Here is a 19,735-nt window from a genome sequence, read left to right on the forward strand (position 1 = left end):
TCACGTTACTGGTACATGCTGTGTCTACTCTCCGTCGCTAAGATCGCCGACAGAGCGTTTACGTTTTAGCGTGAGTGTTGGCGCAGATAGTCCTTGGAAAAGCTCGTAGCGGAAGGCCACACATACCAATCTAACGCAAGGCACGCGTTTTAGACCCGCATTATAAGCATGCAGAGTAGATATCCAATCATAGTCTCTCTTCTCCTTCCGAGCAGTACACTGTGCATATGACTTCTGTACCTGTGTAGGAATGTTATTGAGCTATTGGATTTGACTGCTACTGCTCACCGCAGGAGCTAGAGTGTTCCATTCCTCAAGCGTTAGAGGCTCAACTCTCGAGACATGATAATCCCCGAAATACGAAGCCTCTAGATTCCCACCTGACCGTGGCTTCGATACGAAGAGGGGAAGACATTCCTCCTGTTCAAATGTATGGCTTTCTGCACCCAGTCCGACAAACATGAAGCCATGTTGGCCAGGTGCTCGAGGACACCATGGATTCATAGATTGGTTCGGCACTAAGAATTTTTTGATTTGCAATGAGGCGCTGAGTTGTTTTTGTTTCCCGATTCTGTCATCAAGTAAGTCTATACTCATGCAACAATGTAAGTTGACTTGCGGGACTATAAGCGGCTGAATACTACCACCAAGCTGAGTGGAGAGGTAGTCCCTGGAGTAAATTGGCAAGTTGTCGAATGCAGGGACATCGACCAATTCCGGGAATCGCTTAAGTTCATTCAGACGTCCTCTGGGAGTCTCCGTGAGATAAGAAGGATCCTGAACTAGATGAGATTCGGGCATTCCATCGTCTTCGTTTTTTTTTTTTCGCGTCAAAGCTGCTAGGAGTTGCAGGCAGTTTGACAGAGGAAGAAGGAATCTAGTCCAGCATGAGTAACGATACTGATAGTGTGTATGATATACTTCTCGCTTCACTTCTACTGGCGGAAGTGTTTGCAAGCTTGGAACTGCTATTATATTCCGAGTCAAATTCGATTCCGCGACGGTCGTTTGGCCATGAGGAGGGGTCTGGGAAGAGCTCCCAGCAGAAAGTGGGTGTGATATTCTCACTTCAATTTGTCTGAGAGCCTCACTAATGTCCTTGGAGAGGCTGGAAACGAGTTCAGAGATCGTGCCAATACTATCTATGCAACGAAAAAAAAAACACCTCTTCAGGTTCTGCACGTATCCGGGTGAATCAAGGTTGCTTACCCAAAACGCAGCACTTACACCGTTCTCAGCAGCCAGGCGATTATTCTCAGCTTTGAGGGATGAGATTTCTGCTCTGAGAGCAGCGTTGTCACTTCTTAGTGTATTCCGCTCTTGGACAGTATTCTCCAGTTCCTGGTGTAGCGCTTCAAAGTCTCTTTGATCAGCTTGTTGAAGACCTTCAAGAAGACGTAGTCGTTCAGGCGTAAATCTAATGGAGATCACAGCGGGGTCCGACGGAGTAAAAGCCATGAAAGACGTGTCACAGTTACGCGTGACAGGACGCGACGCGTATAGGATCAATTCGGGACTGATGGGCAGACGAAAAGCAAAGCAAAGCAGTGTCAGTAAGTAAAATCTATAGATGTAAAGCAACCGTATTATAGCATGAAAGTAAGTGGGTTTTCGAGGTATCCTCGGAATGCGGCGAGCCAGCGAGCAGCAACGGCGCCATCAACAGTGCGATGGTCAGAGCTCAAAGTCACTTTCATCACTTGAATGGTCTTGAAACCGCGCTCCTCCTCAGGTGCCGGGACAAGCTTGGCTTCTGTCGCTCCCACAGCCAGAATGCATGATTGTGGCGAGTTGATTATGGCCGTGAAGTGGGAAACGCCATACATGCCCAAGTTCGAGATCGTAAATGTTCCACCCTAAATCAAGGTTGAGTATCATGAACTATTCAAGTCCGAAACTGGTACCTGGTATTCGGAGGGAGAAAGCTTTCCATCGCGTGCCTTCTTTGCAAGAGCCTTGGTTTCAGCAGAAATTGTCGCGAGTCCTTTGGCGCCAACATCTTTGAGGATGGGCGTTATTAAACCGGTAGGAGTCGCGACAGCAACTGATATATCAGCTTTCTTGTAGCTACTAGAGTGTAAGAAACCTAGTGGATGGATGCAGTTGGCACTTACGTCCGTATAACCTCTCCCAACCAAACGGAGTTGGCTTCAGGCACGTCCTTGAGCGCGCAAGAAACAGCTTTGACAATGAAGTCGTTGACGCTGAGCTTGGCCGCCTTGTCCTTCTCCGTTAACGTAGCATTGAACACTTCGCGCAGTTTGAGGACTTTGTCCATGTTGACATCAACAGTAACATAGTAGTGAGGGAGTTCTTGCTTTGACTGGGTCAAACGAGCGCCAATGGTGCGACGCATGTTTGAAATGGGTGTATCAACATAGTCAGAGTCCGGAGCGGCTGACGAGGTTGAGGCCGCAGTACTCGCTGTGGAAGGCTTGTATTTCTCGACATCTTCCCGGATAATTCGTCCATTTGGGCCAGAACCAGTCAATTTTCCGAGGGGAATACCACGCTCCAGAGCAATTTTTTTGGCAATTGGGGACGCGAATATACGAGCACCAGACGGGAGGTCGGCTTTTGGTGACGACGACGAGCTCTCGGATTTGGGTGGTGGTGGAGGTGATGATTCGGGTTTGGATTGTTTTGGGGGTTCTGGTTTGGACTCAGGTTCCTTGGGTGCTTCAGACGAAGCTTTTGCGGCCAGGTCGGCGGCACCAGACAAGTCATCACCCTCCTCCCCAACAATTGCAATTGGGGACCCAACTTGCACATTTTTAGCACCATCTGCGGCCTAGCATCCAAGTCAGATTCAGAATGGCGACCAATAGGTAGTGCGCACAATAATTTTGGCAAGAACACCGTCTTCTGTCGCCTCCACGTCTATCGTGGCCTTGTCCGTTTCCTGACAAAATTCAGTGTTGGTTTGAGGCCTGACTCAAGTGCAAAGTACGATTTCCAGAAGAACGTCACCCGTGGCAAAGGTCTCGCCTTCCTTCTTCTTCCAAGATGCTATACCGCCCTCTGTCATGGTAGGGCTCATAGCAGGCATTTTGAACTGGGACAGCGCGCTGCGCCGTGCCGAAGCATGAAGTTCTACAACTTTTCAGAGGCACTACAACGTGAGAATGCAAAACTCACGACGCGCGAAGACACGAGCAAGAGACGCCATAGTAAGAAGAAAGGAACAAGTCGGGCGAATGAACGGTCACACCCCAACATTTTTTTGGTTCCCCTTCAATGACATCTGCCACAATCGTTTTACCAGGCCAACCAATCTCACTTCCTCGCGCGGCACCCATCCCTCAACTGGGCAGTGGACTATACTCGAGAGATTCTGAAATACGCGCTAGTCTTGTTGGAATACCCCAGCAGAACGGACCAGTCAATAAAATTCCAAATAGTGATCATCTCTCTCGACTAAATAACGCGACTAGATCCTTTCTATACCGCGTGTCCGAGCGAGACCACCAGCAGTGAACTCGATTGTGCTGGGTACAATCACTCGTCTAGCACCACTGCAAGCAACACTGTCGATTACTGTCGTTGATGGGATACCACTTCCTGTTGGTGAAGAGTTCACAGGAGTTATTCGAACCCAAGATGTTCGAGCAACAGAACGTGACCGAGTCAAGATCGCAGAGTCGTTTCGTGGAGGAGATGTGGTACGGGCAGTTGTCATTTCTCTCGGTGACGCCCGCAGTTATTTCGTTTCGACCGCCAGAAACAACCTGGGAGTAGTTTTCGCTACCAGTGAGACGGGTGGAACGACGCTAGTGCCGCTGAACTGGCAGGAGATGCAGGATCCAGTCACTATGAAAATCGAAAAACGCAAAGTGGCAAAGCCAGAATCGTAGTGCTATGTCCTAATGCAGCGTTGTCCGTGTTTAGACCATGTTTGTTTGTTGAAATTGTCGCGTCGCAGAGCGTGACATTTTATATACTTGATTCAGTTCTCTCGGCAACGCCTCTCTCAACGCTGCGTAATGGCGGTCCTCGCCCCTCCTCCTGGTCGGCTTCTGTCTCTCGACGATAATCAGCTGAGGTATCTACCCATTGGCCTTACAACGGCCAAACTTATCCTTCCACAGCTACTCCTCGTCGAGTGACTGGCGAGACAAATATAATGAGGTCTACAGCTCCCCTGCAACCGATCTGGCACTACTAACTTATCGTCAAGGTCGCCGATATGCTGGCAGAGACCCGTGCCGAGCTTGACGAGTTTCAAGTCGCCAGCAGAGAACTCGAAGCTGAGTTGGAGGCTGAACTCCAAAGGAATGAGAAGGTTCAACAAGACCTCAGGGTTAAGGTTGCCCGCACGGAAAATGAGAGAGATGACTGGAAGGTGCGTGGCCATCCCTCCATTAATTGATATCGGGTTGACGTTGGGCATGCCAGGCAAAATTCATGTCCCTCCAAACTACTCACAACACTGCGACCGCAACTTTGCAGCGGGAACTGGACACCCTTCGTCAACAACACCAGCAAACTAAGATTCAGTTGCGGGAATTGGAAATGGGAAATGACGATCTCGAGCGAAATGAACGCGCTGTTTCGTCCAGTTTGGCTGATATAGAGGGCAAATACTCGAAAGCATTGGAGGAAAAGATACTCCTCGAACATGAACTTCTTGATAAAGCCAACCTTGAGGAGGAATGCCAGCGATTGAAGGATGAATTAAGAGGTTGGTGGCACCATCTTGCTCTCTCATTTCCTCACTCTTTTTAGATGCCAACGTCGAAATTTCTATTTTGAAGGACCAAATATCAACTCAGTCCTCTTCTGACCTCATCTCCATTGCTCCATCCACCAGCTTCCAACAACTCACCCCTCATTCAGAGGACGACCTCCTCAACACTCCCGCGCCCACTGATCTCCAACTTGAAGATCTCTCGCCAAGTTCAGAGAGCTTACCTTCGGTCGAGACAACCCCTCGAGCCAAATCACATTCCGCCATAGTTGCTCGGTCTGGAGCTGCTCCCTACAAGTCCAACATCCCTACACCACCCTCAACTTCCGGCATTGCCCGGTCTACCACACTCCCTTCTCTATATAGCTCAAGTCCACGATCACCTCTCTATCGTCCTACCACCGCTCGTAATCCGTCTTCGATGAGCACTAATTCTACATCTAGTACTGCGTCCAAAAGTAAGGGCGTTCAAATGGTTTCAGAAATGCGTGCTCGCGTCCGTGTGCTTGAGCAGAAGATTCACACTCGTGTCCCAAGATTGCGGATGGGCAGTCTGACGGGCAAACCTGGGGCTAACTCCCTCGCTGCTTCTACGATGACTAATGGCTCCAAACCGTCTGTTCGTACAAGCTGGGAAAGCTTGACATCAACAAATCGACGCAGCGTCGATCAACAACGGCAAAGCAGCGAAAGTGAAACCGACAAGAAGAGCAAACGTGATTCAGCTGGATGGGTGCTTATCATGGAGGATTCACCCAGTCCACCTAAACCCAAACCAGGTGAACGAAGGAGAGCTTCCAGTCCTTTGGGTATCACCCCATTCCGGCCAACCGCCTCGATCTCGGTGCCTTCTCATGAATCAAACAACACTTCGAACCCACTTGCGCAAAGTGCGATGCCCTCTTCTGGTCTCAAACGACCACAATCACGACTATCAAGTGGATCAACCACCATATCCATTCCTTCTTCCTCCTCATCTTCATCACGACCAGCCACACCGACCTTTTTACCTATTCCCTCTGGTGGCCTGCACGCCCATACCCCAGGGATAGGAATGAAAAGATCTACCGGCCCTGCTGCTCCCAACCCGTATAATGTGAAACGGTCTTCTTTGGGAGCCAGCACAGCGGTCAAACCTGAATCGAAAGAACGACCTACGACTATGCCTCCCCCGCCCCGACCAGCATCAGGGACGCCATTCTCTTTGGCAGCATCGCAATACGATAGGGGAAAGAATCTCCCACAGATACCCAGCTCGATGTCTAATGTGACTGTTCGAGCCCCGCGGTCGGCAGCCTTGTCGCAAAGTCGAATAGGTCGACCGAGCAGTACCAGCGGCCGAAAGAGTGCTGCTGGAGAGTCTGAAACGGAAACGCGTCCAAGATCTGGAAGTGCGGCGAAGTAGTAATGTAGTGTACTTATGGATGTACTTTGGTTTTTCCTATACATATGCCCTTTGACGAGTTCTCGTTTTGGAGTCAGTCGTCACACGCAGTCACGCTCCATCTCTCTGAACCAACCATGGAAGCCAAATCACGGTCTCTCAATGGCCAGGCAGTCCTGGAGGAAGACGATTACACAGCCGCGTTGTCGCATATAATTGCTCGCGACTTTTTCCCGTCATTGGTCCAAAATGCTACGAACGACTATCGGGACGCCCTAGAATTGCGAGACCCGGAGCTCATCAATGCTTCCGTGCGGCGACTGGAAGAGATCGGAGTTACTCCTGGCAGACGTTTTGACGAAACTCCATACGGTGGCGGGCCCTCTGATACCCCGCTGCGAAGTGCTAGCGGAGAGCCATTGGCGAAGCGACCGCGGATCGACCTGAACCTCAGTCTCGACAACTTCCAGGCGCGGTACACGTCAGAGGACAACTCCAGTTTTACCGAAATTCTACATGAGGAAAACCGAAAGCGGAAGGAGAGGTATGGGTGGGCTTGGGAAGCACAGAAACGGGTCGAGGCACAACGAGAGCGCATGCTGGCTGATAGGGAAAGACTCTTATTGGAGCCTCAGTCAGTCGCCGGGATGAAAGAGAAATTCAGGATAGAGGCACCCAAACCCGTTGGCCTCATTGAATCGGCTCCGAAATCAGAGGAGGAGTTGGCAATAGAGAAGGAAGCGGAAGAGAAAGCAAAGTTGGCGCTTGCAGTGCTCAGGTCTGAAGAGCAAGATGTGGATGTCATGGCGCCGCAGAAGGATACTAGGTCCGCTTCCGTCGATACGTGGTCATTCAAGGTATGTGTGATGAGCTTGTCCATTCTCTCTCTAACAAAGACTACAGACGCGAAATTCACTGATGTTTGCGCCAGATGCAGATGTCACACCGTATCGCATTGTCCCCAATAGCAAGCCGGATTCGCGTGTTATCGTTCATAACAGCACGCGGTTAGTAGAACACGACGATTCAGATTCTCGCTTTCGTTCTGCTTCAGCCCCGCCAAGTCCAACACGAAGTCACATCAATGCAGCCATTACGGGCACACCTTGTAGGCCAAAAGTTCTCTCTACCATCTCCACACTCTGAATATGACCAATCAGATCGGCCAAGGTCGCCCACAATCAACAATTTCTCTCTTGTGCCGAACCTTCCTTCCCCAACGCCTGAACAGCTTGGACCAAAAGCAGTCAAGCAACTGATGACATGGGGAACACTCAACGCTACTCCACGCGTGATCTCTCAGACGGACGATTTACCTCCGCCCAACACACCCTTTCACATCGCCAAGCCAACGAGTCGTGAGGAAATCTCGTATAAGCTGGCCAACAAGGCATCCAAGAGCCTACGCATGAAGGCTGGACTAATGGGGCTGGGTCGGACCCCGGTCATCGGTGGTACAGCACGGAAAGGGACTATGGGACCACCAATTGGGACGCCACGACGGTCAGAGGCTGCGGGTAATCTCACACCGGCTGCTCGACGATTACTTGATCGCACCCTGGGTACTGCTGCTACTCGTCGTGCCGAGGCAATGGACAGGGTTGCTGGTTGGGAGAGTGGTCAGAAGAGGGATCAGGATCTAAATCGTGTGCGATGGACACCTACACCAAGTGCCGGTAAATAGTGTTGTTCCTCATCAAATCTAGCTTTACAAACAATGCCCAAAACTAAGTTGCATAAGTTGCTGGCACCTACACAATCTATCTACTTTGACTGGAGCAAAGCATACATGGTATCAAGGTGTCATCGAGACAAATAAAGTCCATAACAGTTCGTTAGTAAGTGGCGTATCAAGGAAAGAGCAACACCCAAACGGTGCTCAGAGGAGGGAAGCGGCAACTGCGACGAGCGCAAAGACAACACTTGCGCCACCAGTTGCCCGGAGCGACAACGCAGCGCCAGTCGTGCTCTGTGACGGGGGAGCAGCAGAGCCCGAAACGGTTCCATTTAGCTGTTCGGCCAATTTTTGGAAAGCTGCAAAGTCACGGGTGGTGTTGTCAGCAGCGTTGATGCTGAAAACCATTCCTATTCCACATTATCAGCCTCGAGAAGAAGAAAAAGAGGTCAATAGACGCACCGGCACCACAGTGCGACTTAGGGGTGACTTGGGCGCAGTAGAACCAGAGCGGGTTGGTGGCGTTGACGGTAACCGACCACGTAGGGAAGTCAGTGGCGTTGTCAGCAACTGGCTTGAAGCCGCTGGTCAGTGCTTGAGGAGCAGATGAGTTGCCGGCATTGAGAGGACGGCAGGGATCAGCAAAGCTTGATTGCACGACGTTGTGGTTCTTTTGGCTATTCCCAGGGTTAAGGATTGTGAAAGCGGAAATACGCCGAGAATACTTACTGGAACTGTCAAGGAATTAGTTTGTGCGAAGTGACAGGACGTTTGTGATCAAACGCACCTCGAAGACAACGGTATCTCTGGGAGCAGCAATGATGTGGTCAGGCTCGAAGAAAAGCTTGTTAGGTCCTCCAACGACGACGGTGTGGACCGCGCCTGCAGCAGCGACGGGTGTGGCCGCGGGTGAGTTCTGGAAGGAGGTGTATGTTGTTGTCCAGATGGAAGTCTGGTCGAGCTGTTGTTCACTGAGCAAGATGTCTTTCACACACATCGAGAATGACACATACTGTGATGGGAACAGTGACGACGGTTGCAGGAACAGCTGGGGGGACGGTCACGCCTCCATAAGCAGCGGTGAGAGCTGGAGTTGCACTCGGGGCACCCGATTGAGCCGGGGCGGCGGAGGCAGATGCAGCGAGGTTAGCGCCAATAGCGAGGGCAGCAGCCTTGAAATTGTCGAACGAGTTGGGGGCACCAGAATCGGGGCAGTTGATGCTGAAGACCATACCCTTGCCGCAGTGCGAGTTGGGCGTATTCGCTGCTTGGGCACTGTTGAATTGAATTAATGTTGTGCATGCAAGTCATCAGACAGAAGCTTACCAGTACACCCAAACAGGGTTAAGGTCTGTTACGTTGACCGTAAAAGTGGGCCTCGATTCGACACTCGAGTTTGCAGCTACCGGCATGAAGCCGCTATGGAAGCCACCCTCCTTCAACCCACACGGGTTGTTGAATGCGGACTGGCTCACGGTGTGGTTCTTGGGACTGAAAATAAATGTTAGAAACAATCAACAAAAACCTAGGACAAATGATCGTTCATTGAGACGAAGGGGTTAGCCTATTAACGAGCTTTGCCCCTCGTAGCGATGCAAAGAACGTGATCATACGCACTTGAAGTGAAAGACAACTTGATCGCCCACAGCCGCGCTGAGTGCTGGAATAGTTCGCATCAAAAAAAGATGGTCCCAATATCGAGCAGATAAGCAAACGCACCTTGCGGGAAGAACTCGAGCTCGGCATTTGGACCACCGACTTGAACGTCATGGACTTTAGCAAGAATGAAGGGCGCGAAAGCCAGGCCCAGATAAAGAGAAGCGAACATGACGGCTAGCGAGTTGAGATGACCAAAGAACGTAGAGGGAGTGAGGCGGGGAAAAGCTCCAAAAAAGAGGCCGCAGGCAAAATGGAAGGTGGGAGAAAAGGTGTGAGGTGGAGACAAGACGCGTGTGTTCCTTTTAAAGAAGGCCCAACAACGGACAACAGCTGCCCGGCCAGCCCGGTAGTACGGGCCATCAGAACGCATGTGTCAGACGAGGCATTTTGGTGGCAGCGTTGACGACGAACAAGGAGCGATTTGTTGTCAAGTGAAGAACCTGTGCGCTGAACAGCGTTTGCTTGTTTGTTTGTTTCAAGACTGCCCAGAAGTAAGAGTTTGCAGTCCTTTGTGATTCCTTGACCAGCCGACACACTCAGTTTACAAGTAATAAGCAAAATGTTTTGAGCCACTTTAGCTCCCGTGATGGCCGATCTGTCGGAAAAGATTTGCATTGTTATCTCCCATCAACCAAAAATAGCTTTGGTTTGCATGGCAAGCCGATATCATTCAAAAGGGAAGTAAGTAAAACGAAACCGCTTACACTACGAGATACAGAATTACATGTTCCACACATTGACAGAATTCAGAAACGACCACCAGGCCATATACCAGTGGCAGCACTAGCAACACCCTGGAAGCCAAAATCCCCAAAACGATCGTCTGACTCGGTCCCGTACATGGTACGAGTGAGAGCAGATTGCGAGTCCAAGTCAGGTAAAGCATCACGAAGACCATAAGACGGCGCATCTTCCGGTTTATTCAATGTGGCGTTGTCTGCTGTTGAGCGATGCGTGGAGGCACTGGTGAGACGCGAACGTGGTCGCGTTGGTGCAGGAAGTCCAAACGACTGGAAGATGTCGGTTCGCTCTCCTTGTCGCAACAAGGAGGGATTGGCATTTGAAGTCCCAGCTGGAGAAGGGGACGTTGGGGCTTCGGGATAAGGGAAGTTGGGCATATCGAACGGGACGTCTGCTGGCGTAGGCGTGAAGGCAAATGTGAATGGATGTTGGTTCTCCGTCGCATTCTGTGTACTGGTTGTCTGACGATCCAAGCCTGAAGCACTGGGCGATGAGGGTCCGTAAAAATCGGGAAGGCGTTGTGTTGGAGGAGGAGGGTCAACATATGGTTCCTCCTCGCCCGTATAAACTGCAAACGCAGGTCCATCTGCACCAGACACAATATCAGCGTCTTCGTCCAGCTTGGGTCGCTTTTTGGTGGGACGGACAACTGCATTGGCAAGTTCTGCGTCGCTCAGACTATGCTGCTCGCCATCCTCAATTATACCAGTCATGTTACTGGCGGTAGAGTCACGACTCCGTTTGCCAAGCAAGGTTGGCGCAATACCGGGATTGGGTAGATCGGCATTATTCGTTAGTTTGGAAGGCCTAAGAAGTCACAAGTTGAACAATACGCTTGGCGAGAGGCATACCTGTTAACCTGAGGCAGAGGACTGCGCAATTGTGGAGTAGAAGGATTCGTGATAATTAAGCGAGGGTTCATGGCGATGACGTTTCCCTCTTGAAGAGTTCTCAAATCAGCTTGGAGGGAGGCGATGGTGGCGGCCTGTGCTGAATTCGAGGCGGTGAGAGCTGCGATTTTCTGTTCCAATGCTTGAATGGCAGCCACCTCTTTCCGAACTTGTTGCAACTCAGCTTGCAGTGACTGAAGTTGCCGTGTAAGTGGTTGTAACTAATAAGGGAGATGAGGATGGCGCTTGTAGTAGTGGGAGGCCTACTGCAGATTCAACAATAGTTGATATTGATGCACTGGGCTCCTCAGTCGGTTCAGAAGGACCAGCGACAGGTTCAGATTCCGTTGGAACTAGTGGTGAATCCGCATCCTCAACTGAATTGTACGTATATATAAACAAGACAAACTTGGAGAGCAATTTGACACACCTTCTTCTGGAATGGTCTCCTGCGCCGGTTTTACTACTCTGCTGCTCTTGCCACGCTTCCCTTTAGATACGCTGACCGATTTGGTGACGGCACGAGGCCCGGAACCACCGGCAACAGCTGGACGCCCTACACCGAGACGAGTTTGCGTCTCTTTCGCTTTCTTCCGCGATCGTGCAGGGACGACTGACGACTCGTCTCGTTGTTCCGTCAGACAGAGGTCTTTAAATGCACTACGTGACTCACTAGCTGGTTCAGGTTCAGGCTGGTTCTCCGTTTCCTCCTCATGGTCTTCTTCCTGCTCGTCAGCTTCATGGACAATCATACTCGAGTGTCTAGTAGAGACAGCACGGCGCGTTCGTGTAACGGGTGTGGTCGATTCAGTCTTCCTAGAGAGAGAGATGAGATGCGTTGAATCTATTTGTGGACACCCACTTGTCCAGCAGTAATTCGATGAGAGCATCTGTTTTCAAATTGGCTTTGATATTATTGTCCTGAAGGTGCGTCAGGGATGAGATTGCGAGTAGATCCACAACCAACGCCGCCTCACCTTGCAAAGCTTCTGGATCTCAGGTCGCTTCATTTCTTCCATCGCTTTGCGAGAAGGTAAGGTCGGCATCTTTGGGTATAGCAATGAGAAGTGTGAATTGGCTATCAGAGAGAGACGACGAACCTCGACCAGACACGGTGAACGTCGGCTGCTGGACACGCACGGTTGACGCTCAGTACAAACTTGGTTGATGTGACAGTGTGACGTGACTGTTGGCAGCGGATCACGAGACTGTCGATGTCCGGTCCGAACATGAAATTCGTGCACAAGTTTCCCTCTACGCTCATGTTCACCCTCGACCAAGTCGCGGCTCACAACAAACCTACCGACTGCTGGGTTATCATTGCTAACCGGGTCTATGATGTAACAGACTTCCTCAAGGTACTCACGTTGCTGTCTGTAGTGAGAGGTCCCGCTTACGGTAGGTTAGGAACACCCAGGTGGTGCCAGCATTATCCTGAAATATGCGGGGAAGGACGCTACTCAAGCATACGCCCCAATTCACCCCTCCGATGCATTAGAAAAGAACCTGCCCCCAGAAAAGCATCTTGGGCCTCTTACTGAGAGCGCTGCCCGTCACATGGCTGAGCAACAGAGCCGTGAGAAAAGCAAAGATGAAATGAGAGTAGAAAAAGCTCTTCTACATCGCCCTCCACTTAGCCGGATTCTTAACTTGGCTGACATGGAGGTTGGTCGCAGGGACATTTCCGTCCATCTCTCACACTTGTTCATAGGTAGTTGCGCGCCAAGTGCTATCCCATAAAGCAGAGGCCTATTACAGTTCTGCAGCTGACGATCATATAAGTACTCGTTCACTGGCTATTTTGAATGATTTCTGATGCTTAGTAGCTACATCTGAGAATGCCCGTGCGTTCTCGCGGTTTTACTTTCACCCACGCGTTATGCGACCTGTCGCGAAATGCGATCCATCAACTAGTATACTTGGCTTCAAGTCATCAATTCCAGTCTTCGTCTCCGGAGCAGCGCTGGCGAAACTGGGTCACCCTCTCGGTTAGTCCTGACGCATACTCAAGCAAGTGACTACTTACGATGCTATGTAGGTGAAATAAACATTACGCGAGGCGCTGCTAGGACGTCTATTATTCAGATGGTGTCCTCCAATGCGTCCATGTCGTTTTCCGAGATTATGGGTGCCGCCTCACCTACGCAACCGCTTTTCTTCCAGTTGTACAAACACTCGAACACCGCCATAGCTGAAGAACGTGTAAGAGAAGTTGAACGACTTGGCTATAAGGCCATCTTCTTGACCGTGGACGCTGTAGTGGCAGGAAATCGCGAGAAAGATATTCGGAGTCCTTGGGCTCTTGAGGACCTCGAACGGGGCTCCCCGAAGGTTCATATCGACGGGGAAGATGGACTGGAAGATTCAGGGCTGGGGACGGCTGGCGCCTTGATCGCCAATGATGACCGCGAAATGACATGGGAGAAGGTGAGTTTACTTCCCGTTACACCACAAGCCTCATAGACAAGCAGACCATCCCTTGGTTGCGCAGTATTACTAAGCTGCCTATCGTCGTCAAGGGTCGGTTCCTTGACCAAGTTTCCCGCTCAACTCATAATCCTAGGTGTTCAATGCGTGCAGGTCGAGCTGTCGCTTGCCTAGGCCTGAATCGGATCTGACATTTACAGGATGCTGTTCTCGCCGTTGAGGCCGGCGTCGATGGAATCCTGCTTTCGAATCACGGGGGAAGACAATTAGAGTAGTGCGTCCATTGCATCTTGCCCGACAAGACCTTACATTTCTAGCTCGCTTCCCCCCATCGAGGTCTTGTATCGACTCAGGAAGCAGAGACCAGATGTATTTGAGAAAACGGAGGGTGAGTAAGATGTTCCTGTTATTATGAGACTGCTATTTACATGCCTCATTCTAGTCTACATTGATGGTGATAGAGTAAACACATAGGCGTTCTATTCTAATGCAGCATAGGTGGGATTCAGCGCGGGACAGGTATGCATATAACCAGACTGTCATTAGGCTAACTCTTCTTTCAGATGTACTTAAGGCCCTGTGTCTTGGCGCAACTGCCGTTGGCCTTGGTCGTCCATTCCTATACGCTCAAAGTGTTCGTTACTGCTTAGGTTCACTTCTAAAACTAACCAAGATAGGCATACGGAGAAGATGGAGTTGTCAAAATTGTGCAGATACTACAGCGGGAGATAGTCTCAGGCATGCATGGCCTGGGTGCTTCCCGTATACGAGATCTGATTCCAGACATGGCAAGTCTATTGCTCCTTATTGCATATGTGCTCATAAGGAGAAGGTGGAGCGTGTTGACTGGGCAAAGCTGTAGTATATTTAATGTATTGTTTGGAATGGATCTACTTGTCATGAAAAGGAACAACGCGTTTGGACAGCATGTGACATTAACTGTACACGTGACCGTGACCACCTCAACCGTTGACTTCGACTTGCAATGGGCTTCTGTCGACGTTGCGGCAGCGTTGTAACGGGGGAACGTTGTACCTGTGGAGGAATGGCTGTTGGTAAGCAAACGGCCCGAATCTAAGCAAATAGCTAAGTGTTGTAGCCCCCGTTGTGCCTTGGAACCAGAACAACCCTCGAGAGAAGAGCCAGGATCGATGGTCAAAGACATATGTTTCCAAGGACAGAGAATCGAGTCCCACACGACAATCACAAGCTCCTCCCCCATCTCAAGAACCCTCCTCCCCCAGGTCTACTACATCTTCTTCCCCTACCAAACGTTTCCCTCGTCCACTTTCCCAATCATCCGCTCCTTCTCAACTCAGCAACCGCGTGTCGGCTCACATTACTTCTTCCACCTCCTCTCAGACCAATCGACCTCCCTCTCCACTGAAATATTCATCCCTGGCTGCCCCCGAGTCTGGCATCCTGCCCTCCCCCCATGATGCCACTCTCTCCAAAGTCTGTGACATTGTGATCTCGGTTCAATGATACTCACAAGTTAATAGGTCTATGGCTCTGTTTTACAACCTCGTGAAACGCTTCCAGGTGAGTACCCATCGTGTATTTTGTCTCCTTACATCTAAATCCTCGTAGTGCAAGCTTGTGCTAACTGCAACACCCCATTTGTTGCGCCAACAACATCGACAATATATCCAGACCCGTATGGGGCGACTACGCCTGGGCCGCCACGTTTCTTCTGCCGCAGTTGCTTTATTTCGAATGGCGGATCTCGGGGTCCATGCGCGGAATGCTCTCGTCCTGTGCTTATTCTCAAGTCAGAAGGGGGTTTTGTTCACGCAGGCGACAAGTATTGGCATAAGAAATGTTTCAACTGTATAGGTGAGTTGGTCAGACTGCTGATTGTGCCTTCATACTAATTTGTGGTGAGGCTGCGACAAGAGTATCGGCGATTCACCAATGCTTGACCTCCTCGGACGCCCAACCTGTCATGAGTGTTTTGACACTTGTTTGGAGCGCGATGCGACAACGCCAAAGAAGACTCATAGCGCCACAAGCACCCCCGGACGAGTCGATCGACATCAAAGTCGAGAGGGCAGTCCCGCTTTGGAAGAACTCGAGCAGAGGTTGGGGATTATCAAGAATCGCGAACCCAGTCCGGCCTTGGAGGAGTTGTCATACCGTCTTAGCATGATAGGGAAGGACAGCCCTACACGAAGCCCTTTGGCTACTTCAGGCTCTCGGTATTCTGTCTCCAGCCGGGAAACTAGCCCTCTTGTTGTCCGATCTCGCACAAAGAGTGATCCCTCTTTGAGTTTTGACAATAGCCCTGCCAGGCGTTACGAGCGATTCCGTAGTCCAGAACCTGATGACCGCTCTCCATCTCCATCGAAGCGCTACTCTACCTCTGGAGCCGCAAGCCCTCTCCGTGATAGCCCAAACACGCGACCCGCTGAAGAGGCTATTGAAGAAATGAAGCGTCGGTTTATGAAAAGCTCCTCGAATTCACCGGCAGCGTCAACTAGCTCGACTCCACCCCTCGCCAAACCTCGACTTCGATCTTCCCGTTCCTCTGGCCGGCTTTCAACCCCATCGACTCCTGATTTAACTTCAGATTCGTCAGACGCGACTTCGTCCGTTGGACCAGATTCACCTCCTAGATCAGAATACTCGGATGTCTTCAGCACCTCCAAAGTCCATCCTCATAGTTATAGCAATCGACCCAGTCACCTTCTGGGGAGTGAAGATATCATTGCAGAAGAAACGAGTAGTCAGATGACTACCCCTGTCCACACTCCCAAATCTTCCGTGAAGGAAACAACAACTCATGCAAAGAGCCCCATCCCGTTCTCGACCTCTCTCACATCCAAATCTCCGAAAACTCCATCCAAGTCACCGGGGCCAACAACACCGACGAAAAACACATCTAAGTCTCCGAAACGCCTTTCGATTGCTTCAGTCTCGGAATCAACCACTTGCGTCAAATGCCTGCAATCTCTTTTCTCGGTCGGCGAAGGAGGCCGTTACGTTACAGTTCCGAACGAACTTTCCGGAGAACCAGAATCATATCACTCCAAATGTTTTACTTGCGTTATGTGCAGTTTACCTTTCAAAGAAGGGAGCGCAGGTCAAGCATTATTTGTGAAAGGCGTCGATGGCCCAGCTCACGTTGAGGTAATTTCTGGAAACCAATGATTTGTTCTCACCCTTCTTTATAGTGTGCGCCCCCTCAGAAGATTTCCATCAAATCCCGGCCTACAACTGCCTTGCCAGGGGTATCTATTTTCGCATCCAAGGCCGCACCTACTCGGCCTACTGAGAGCAACAAATTCGAGCGTCCACCAATGACTGCTCCTCCAACCTCTACGCCAATGACATTCCCGCGTTTTGGAGGCTCCAACTCGTGTCCAGGCTGCAATGTCTCCGTTTCTCCGATGGAGCGAGGAGTAGTACCTGGGCCTCAGGGTTCTCGATGGCACGCTTCGTGCCTTGTTTGCGGGGGCAAAAAGCCGCCAACAAAATCATGGGCATTCCGCGATGAAAAGAAGAAGGGGGTACCCGGCTGTGGTAAAAAACTTGATAGTGCCGCAAAGCGGGATGTTGAAGGTCGTGTTTGGTGTCGAGAGTGCTCAGTGCGTAACAGCTTTATATTACAACCATGCAAACTTATCTTATATCTAGCTTCTATTGCCTATGGAAATCAGAGCTTCGCCGCAAAGCTCGCCAACACGCACACCAATCGTGCCTACTTACACTGGCTCCGGGAAGATTGTCCCGCAGACGACGGGAACAACGACCATCGCTCGCCAAATCACTGGTCACGGGAATGATCCCTCTATCTTTCGACAGCTTACAGGTGGTGCGAGGAGTGTTAGTCCAAGCAAAGGAATGTTTGCTAGTGGAGGAGACCCAGCGTTAACAAGGCAGTTAACCGGAGGAGGTTTGAGCCCAACGAGAAGCATCAGTCCCACGAAGGGATTAACAGGCGCTTTGCGTCCACGACCAAAGAGTGTGGTCGGTATAAGAAGTACTAATATTGTGCGGCAGATGACAGGTGGGAGTGGGAGTGGGATATAATACTAATTACTGGTCGTTTTTGTAGAATGGACTTGTATACTGACTGACACGTGATCGCGATCCACTCAAGTTTTTACCACCATGACCAACATTCATTCCCTTCCCCCTTCCGCTTCCGTCTTGGTGGCCCTTTCTACCTTGGAGCCTCCTCCTTCACCAATTCTCGATCCTATTGATGCATCGTGTTCGAGCGATTTCATCCCTATTCTCTTCGATTTTGTTCTGGAGGAGGAGGATGAGGTCAATGGTGACGAATTGACACCCATGAACCAGCGAGTCTCTGTCGGAACATTTGGACCTCGCTATGATTTAGGCTCTTTAGCACATCGCTCTCTACCTTCCAATAACTCCATCCTCTCCAACTGTAGCTCGCGTGTTCATGCGCCAATTCAACACACACCTCCTCGAGCGGTTACCCCGTCCGTATCCACACTATCCGCTATATCTGCGAATACGACCGCGAGCCTGTCGCCCTCGCCATCAAATTCTTCTACTCAGGTTGTTGTTCATTTAACTGGCGATCAACACGACTAAACTACCAATAGTCACTCCATCGCAAATTCAGATTCCCAAGAGACCTTAGTTTCGGTTTCTCAACCAGCAAGTCTTTGGCCAGTCAAGTATCTCAATCAGACTCAAGGAATCTATTGCCCATCCCTGCTTCAGAACCTCGTTGCATTCCTGGAGTGCCATACAATTTTGATCATTTCCCGGTTCCAGAAGCTGTAATCTGGCTCAAAAACATGACCATAGCGCTCTCAATTGATCAAGAAGGCTTCCGTTCAGTTTGCCCGACGTTCAAACTCGCAGGGTTCAGACAACATGTTCGAGGCTGGGGTTATGACGCACCTGAAGGAGGCTGGGCCCTGTTCCGCCCTACCACAAAGGAATCGTTTCCATTCCATTATGCTCCTCTTGAAGGTCTTCCGATTCTTCGCCGGCTCATGATCAATAACGACGAGTCTCGAGACTACATCTCGCGTCAAGCAACTTTGGCTCTCAAGACGACTGGTGTCTATATCGTGCATGGTAGCGAGTCTTTTCATTCACTTCCAACGGGTGTTCAAGGTCAATCTGTCGACGGCAAGATGCGCTGGCGATTTGAATATTTTGTGGACAACAAAGTGGATGAGAGTGGCAAGAAGATTGTTGACGGAGAAAAACAGCTCACGCCTCTGACATTCCTCTGCTCTCCATGGCTACTCCACCCGAGTCATGGCCACAAAGTGAAATTCATGCATGTCGTCAAGAAGAGCGTCACCACCAAGCTTGTAGCAGAAAGATTAGAACTCCCTCTCAAGACTGTGGGCAATGCCATGTGGTCTGGTTTCCACCGACGAGGCAATTCGCATGCGAGTGCAGAAGAAGCCAAAAGCAACAAACGTAAAGGATCTATTAGACGAGGGGGCATGCGTTCGAGAGCGAACGAGAACACAGTTTATGGTCACCAAAACACGACGTCCACTGGTGTCGGGCGACACATTATTCCCCCAGCAGATTTCTTGAAGATGATGGCAGTAGATTAGATACAAGTGTACTCATCTAGCCGGATGTCTGAACCGTGATTGCTGAGTAACTTGTGCCACGCTACCTCTGCTACTTCCACCACTATGAGCACTATTACTCATGTCACCTCGGTCTCAGACCTCAATAACCGTCTTTCAAAGTCGTCGTCGAAACTAACCGTGAGAAGCTGGCTTCATGTGTTAAGATATGGCCTGAACATTCCATCCAGGTCATCGACTTCTGGGCAACTTGGTGTGGCCCATGCCATGCTATCGCTCCCACTTTCGAGAGCCTGTCTAAGCGGCCGGAATATAAGAATGTCAACTTCTTCAAGGTCGATACAGATGCGGCCAAAGACGTGGCTGAGCTCTACAGAATATCGGCAATGTTTGTCATCTGTTCAAATATTTTCTCGACTGACGGGCGATAGGCCAACATTTGTCTTTCTTAAAGGCTCCACGAAGGTCGACCAAGTCCGGGGAGCTGATAGGATGGGATTGGAGTCCACACTAAGACGCCATGCTGGCGGAAGCGAGGCGGCGGCGTCGGGTAGTTTCACAGGGAAGGGGCAAACGCTGGGAGGGGGCTCAACTGCACCAACGGACATCTCACATTCCGCTACGGCAGCGCTCAATAATACGACTGCCCAATTTTCCAACCTCGACCCTCAGGTTCAAATACTCCTTATGCTTATTGGAGCTTATGCCGTCTTCTGGTACTTGAGTTAGTTCGTT

General features: G+C 50.5%; 9 protein-coding genes across 9 annotated transcripts; 6 read left to right on the forward strand and 3 right to left on the reverse strand.

Annotated features, from left to right (window-relative positions):
- Nucleotides 1–24: 24 nt before the first annotated feature.
- On the reverse strand, nt 25–1,458 carry MIND_00496100 (Acetyltransferase component of pyruvate dehydrogenase complex; the record flags this gene model as incomplete). Its single annotated transcript, XM_037361758.1, has 4 exons — nt 25–240; nt 289–571; nt 620–777; nt 1,228–1,458. 4 exons carry the CDS (start codon nt 1,456–1,458, stop codon nt 25–27), a joined length of 888 nt encoding a protein of 295 aa, XP_037222050.1.
- A 128-nt stretch (nt 1,459–1,586) lies between these two features.
- Nucleotides 1,587–3,169, reverse strand: MIND_00496200 (Acetyltransferase component of pyruvate dehydrogenase complex; the record flags this gene model as incomplete). Its single annotated transcript, XM_037361759.1, has 6 exons — nt 1,587–1,856; nt 1,905–2,067; nt 2,115–2,791; nt 2,840–2,902; nt 2,951–3,093; nt 3,139–3,169. The coding sequence occupies 6 exons, from the start codon at nt 3,167–3,169 to the stop codon at nt 1,587–1,589; spliced, it is 1,347 nt and encodes a 448-aa protein (XP_037222051.1).
- Nucleotides 3,170–3,231: 62 nt separating this feature from the next.
- MIND_00496300 (Exosome complex component csl4) lies at nt 3,232–3,854 on the forward strand (the record flags this gene model as incomplete). Its single annotated transcript, XM_037361760.1, has 2 exons — nt 3,232–3,381; nt 3,435–3,854. Exons 1-2 carry the CDS (start codon nt 3,238–3,240, stop codon nt 3,852–3,854), a joined length of 564 nt encoding a protein of 187 aa, XP_037222052.1. The 5' UTR covers nt 3,232–3,237.
- Nucleotides 3,855–3,950: 96 nt separating this feature from the next.
- On the forward strand, nt 3,951–6,092 carry MIND_00496400 (uncharacterized protein; the record flags this gene model as incomplete). The annotated part of the gene is made up of 5 exons (XM_037361761.1): nt 3,951–4,042; nt 4,089–4,128; nt 4,178–4,342; nt 4,396–4,681; nt 4,726–6,092. Exons 1-5 carry the CDS (start codon nt 3,984–3,986, stop codon nt 6,090–6,092), a joined length of 1,917 nt encoding a protein of 638 aa, XP_037222053.1. The 5' UTR covers nt 3,951–3,983.
- A 116-nt stretch (nt 6,093–6,208) lies between these two features.
- On the forward strand, nt 6,209–7,755 carry MIND_00496500 (uncharacterized protein; the record flags this gene model as incomplete). Its single annotated transcript, XM_037361762.1, has 3 exons — nt 6,209–6,928; nt 6,975–7,179; nt 7,232–7,755. 3 exons carry the CDS (start codon nt 6,209–6,211, stop codon nt 7,753–7,755), a joined length of 1,449 nt encoding a protein of 482 aa, XP_037222054.1.
- Nucleotides 7,756–10,151: 2,396 nt separating this feature from the next.
- Nucleotides 10,152–12,187, reverse strand: MIND_00496700 (uncharacterized protein; the record flags this gene model as incomplete). Its single annotated transcript, XM_037361763.1, has 7 exons — nt 12,014–12,187; nt 11,899–11,957; nt 11,710–11,852; nt 11,467–11,661; nt 11,304–11,413; nt 10,998–11,257; nt 10,152–10,953 (listed from the first exon to the last, which is right to left on the reverse strand). Exons 1-7 carry the CDS (start codon nt 12,080–12,082, stop codon nt 10,152–10,154), a joined length of 1,638 nt encoding a protein of 545 aa, XP_037222055.1. The 5' UTR covers nt 12,083–12,187.
- A 96-nt stretch (nt 12,188–12,283) lies between these two features.
- MIND_00496800 (uncharacterized protein) lies at nt 12,284–17,337 on the forward strand (the record flags this gene model as incomplete). Its single annotated transcript, XM_037361764.1, has 20 exons — nt 12,284–12,394; nt 12,444–12,701; nt 12,748–12,817; nt 12,863–13,024; nt 13,075–13,463; nt 13,508–13,556; nt 13,600–13,616; nt 13,664–13,737; nt 13,781–13,851; nt 13,906–13,917; nt 13,962–13,982; nt 14,027–14,097; nt 14,141–14,255; nt 14,563–14,918; nt 14,966–15,005; nt 15,054–15,299; nt 15,349–16,592; nt 16,637–17,050; nt 17,100–17,277; nt 17,318–17,337. The coding sequence occupies exons 1-20, from the start codon at nt 12,299–12,301 to the stop codon at nt 17,335–17,337; spliced, it is 3,903 nt and encodes a 1,300-aa protein (XP_037222056.1). The 5' UTR covers nt 12,284–12,298.
- Nucleotides 17,338–17,576: 239 nt separating this feature from the next.
- Nucleotides 17,577–19,021, forward strand: MIND_00496900 (uncharacterized protein; the record flags this gene model as incomplete). The annotated part of the gene is made up of 2 exons (XM_037361765.1): nt 17,577–17,993; nt 18,041–19,021. 2 exons carry the CDS (start codon nt 17,577–17,579, stop codon nt 19,019–19,021), a joined length of 1,398 nt encoding a protein of 465 aa, XP_037222057.1.
- Nucleotides 19,022–19,105: 84 nt separating this feature from the next.
- On the forward strand, nt 19,106–19,729 carry MIND_00497000 (Thioredoxin domain-containing protein; the record flags this gene model as incomplete). Its single annotated transcript, XM_037361766.1, has 3 exons — nt 19,106–19,180; nt 19,231–19,388; nt 19,432–19,729. The coding sequence occupies 3 exons, from the start codon at nt 19,106–19,108 to the stop codon at nt 19,727–19,729; spliced, it is 531 nt and encodes a 176-aa protein (XP_037222058.1).
- Nucleotides 19,730–19,735: the final 6 nt, after the last annotated feature.

This window comes from Mycena indigotica, assembly GCF_014461135.1.
Source record: "Mycena indigotica strain 171206Taipei chromosome Unknown Mind.scaff0004, whole genome shotgun sequence".
In the NCBI taxonomy this organism is placed as follows: Eukaryota; Fungi; Basidiomycota; class Agaricomycetes; order Agaricales; family Mycenaceae; genus Mycena; species Mycena indigotica.